General features: G+C 42.7%; 1 protein-coding gene across 3 annotated transcripts in view; it reads right to left on the bottom strand.

The window, feature by feature from the left end:
• Positions 1–215: 215 nt before the first annotated feature.
• The window catches only part of LOC139566501 (vang-like protein 1), a 47675-nt gene continuing 45058 nt past the window's right edge, over positions 216–2832 (bottom strand). For all 3 annotated transcript variants that reach the window (XM_071387781.1, XM_071387783.1, XM_071387782.1), the window contains exons 8-9: positions 1398–1632; positions 216–1164 (exon numbers count right to left, since the gene is read on the bottom strand). In XM_071387781.1, coding sequence (XP_071243882.1) covers positions 904–1164; positions 1398–1632 — 496 coding nt within the window. In that variant the 3' untranslated portion in view covers positions 216–903. The remainder of the gene's footprint in view (positions 1165–1397; positions 1633–2832) is intronic.

The raw sequence follows: 2832 nt of genomic DNA, 5'->3' as shown, positions 1-2832 counted from the left end.
AGAGAAGGCCTTCAGCCTTGGGGGTAATCGTATAAATTGGCATTGAATTTTAATTTCTATTTAACATCATCAATAACAGCTAAAACAAGGGTTTTGTTTATATCAGAATAACAATGAATGCTACTGACATTCATGTCTTACTCTGTACATCCACAGATCGGGATATAAGGAAATGGGAGGGAGATTGACCCAGTACGCATAGACTTAAAACACCATTATATCACAATGTGTTTATACATAATCAATATACAGATGTAGAGAACATGTGCATGTAACGTAAAAAAAAGTGAATTAAGTAGCTATAGTTTCAGAACAGCAGACAGGCCTGAGACGGTTTTGTTAAAAGAAACATTTTGTCCAGAAGTTAAATAGTGGCAGTTCACCATCTGTAGTAGTTTGGCTGAGGGGGAATGAAGGAATGTCCATGGCAACAGTAGTGTCATTTGACTCTTTGGTGAGATGTCAAAATGGCTGTCCCCCTCCTCCTTCGGTCTCCACTTTCTGTCTGGAGTCATGGCATTAAAACAATTCCTTGTCTTGAGCTCTGCATCAGTCTTTCAGAGGTGGAACAACTGATTGTGTTCATAGACATTGACACATATGCAGTTGTGTGCACACATTGTTCATCTACAGTTCCATCTCCACAGAGTCCAGTTCAATCTTCTGTGTGCATGCAAGACAAATTCATCACCGGTGTATATTTTTAAAACATTTTTTCTTATATTAACTCATAAACCAGGTAAACCATAGATAAAAAGGATAATATATTCCAACATGTATAACATATATATTCATATATAATATAAAAATCCCAAAATAAAATAAAACTGCAAACCCAAAATAAAACCATTTTGAAAACAAAACTAAAGAAATGTGTGTGGTGATAAAAACAGTTGCCCAGTTCTACACAGAGGTCTCAGACTGTAGCCGCAGGACGAACTTGTGCGACTTGGGGTCGATGAACTCCTCTGAAAGCTGGATGTAGGGGATCCTTTTGGCCGTCACCACCAGGCTGAAGTCTATGCACTTGAGGAGGAAGATGGCGCCCTCCTTGAGGCCGCTGGTGACCGACGCCTCGCTGACCAGAGTCCACTGCCGGGCCAGCCAGCGCTCGCGGCCATACTGCAAGGTGGGTCCGGGGGTCAGGTAACTCTCCAGGAAGGCCTATGAGGAGAGGAGTTAGCACTTTCCCAATAACATAATTATTTGTTACTACTATACAAGTAAGGTGCCACTCAAAGGAGTTGGTCAAAACCAGTGGGGGAGGATGGTGGACGGGCTCATTGTAATGGCTGGAATGGAATGAAACCCCAAACTATTCCATTCCAGCCATTACAATCCGCTTATCCTCCGATTTCTCCTCCCACCAGCCTCCACTGATCAGAACACTTGGTCACCTTGGGCGTCATGTTGTTGGTGATGCAGAAGGCCAGGTGCTGCTGGATGCTCTCCATGCTGTGGCAGTGCTGCTGCCTGGTGGTGCGGAGGTACTTCTGCAGGGAGCGGGCCATGGAGGGGAAGATGGCCTGGGCGGCCTCGCGGGGGTCCATCACGTCCCCGGGGGCTTTCTTCTGCTCCTCCTCCTGCATGCGCTTGATGTGTGTGAAGGCCTCCTCTACCGCCACCACCAGTCTAGGAGGGCACATGAAATGTGGTTGTTCAGCGCGCAATGTGGTTGTTCAGCGCGCAATGTGGTTGTTCAGCGCGCAATGTGGTTGTTCAGCGCACAATGATGTAGTGTATACTTCTACTACAGGGGCTTTGGAAACATCTAAAAAGGCTTTACATGGCATAGGAGTAACTACAAAAATATATAGAAATAAAACAATTACCTGCACTTGTCTTTTCCTATTAGCCTTGAATTAGCTGATAACTACAGTGCCAGTCAAAAGTTTGGACACACCTACTAACGGAAGGGGTTTTCTTTATTTTTACTATTTTCTACATTGTAGAATAATAGTGAAGACATCAAAACTATGAAATAACACATTTGGAATCATGTAACCAAAAAAAGTGTTAAACAAATCAAAATATATTTTATATTTGAGATTCTTCAAAGTAGCCACCTTTGCACACTCTTGGCAATCTCTCAACCAGCTTCATGAGATAGTCACCTGGAAAGCATTTCAATTTAACAGGTGTGCCTTGTTAAAAGTTAATTTGTTAATGTGTTTGATCCAATCAGTTGTGTGTGACAAAGTAGGGGTAGTATACAGAAGATAGCCCTATTTGGTAAAAGAAAAAGTCCATATTATGGCAAGAACAGCTCAAATAAACAAAGAGAAACAATAGTCCATCATTACTTTAAGACATTAAGGTCAGTCAATCAGAACATTTTATGAACTTTGAAAGTTTCTTCAAGTGCAGTAACAAAAACGATCAAGCACTATGATGAAACTGGCTCTCATGAGGACCGCCACAAGAAAGGAAGACCCCGAGTTACATCTGCTGCAGAGGATAAGTTCATTAGTTACCAGCCTCAGAAATTGCAGCCCAAATAAATGCTTCACTGAGTTTAAGTAACAGACAAATCTCAACATCAACTGTTCAGAGGAGACTGCGTGAATCAGGCCTTCATGGTTGAATTGCTGAAAATAAACCACTACTAAAGGACACCAATAAGAAGAAGAGACTTGCCTGGGCCAAGAAAATGAGCAATGGACATTAGACCGGTGGAAATCTGTCCTTTGGTCTGAGTCCAAATTGGAGATTTTTGGTTCAAACCGCTGTGTCTTTGTGAGACAGGGTGTAGGTGAATTCTGCATGTGTGGTTCCCACCGTGAAGCATGGAGGAGGTGGTGTGATGGTGCTTTGCTGGTGACACTCTCTGTG

This window comes from Salvelinus alpinus, chromosome 38 (genome assembly GCF_045679555.1).
Source record: "Salvelinus alpinus chromosome 38, SLU_Salpinus.1, whole genome shotgun sequence".
NCBI classification, from domain to species: Eukaryota; Metazoa; Chordata; class Actinopteri; order Salmoniformes; family Salmonidae; genus Salvelinus; species Salvelinus alpinus.
The sequence above is the reverse complement of the archived record's forward strand: the minus strand, read 5'-3'. Positions and strand labels throughout refer to the sequence as shown.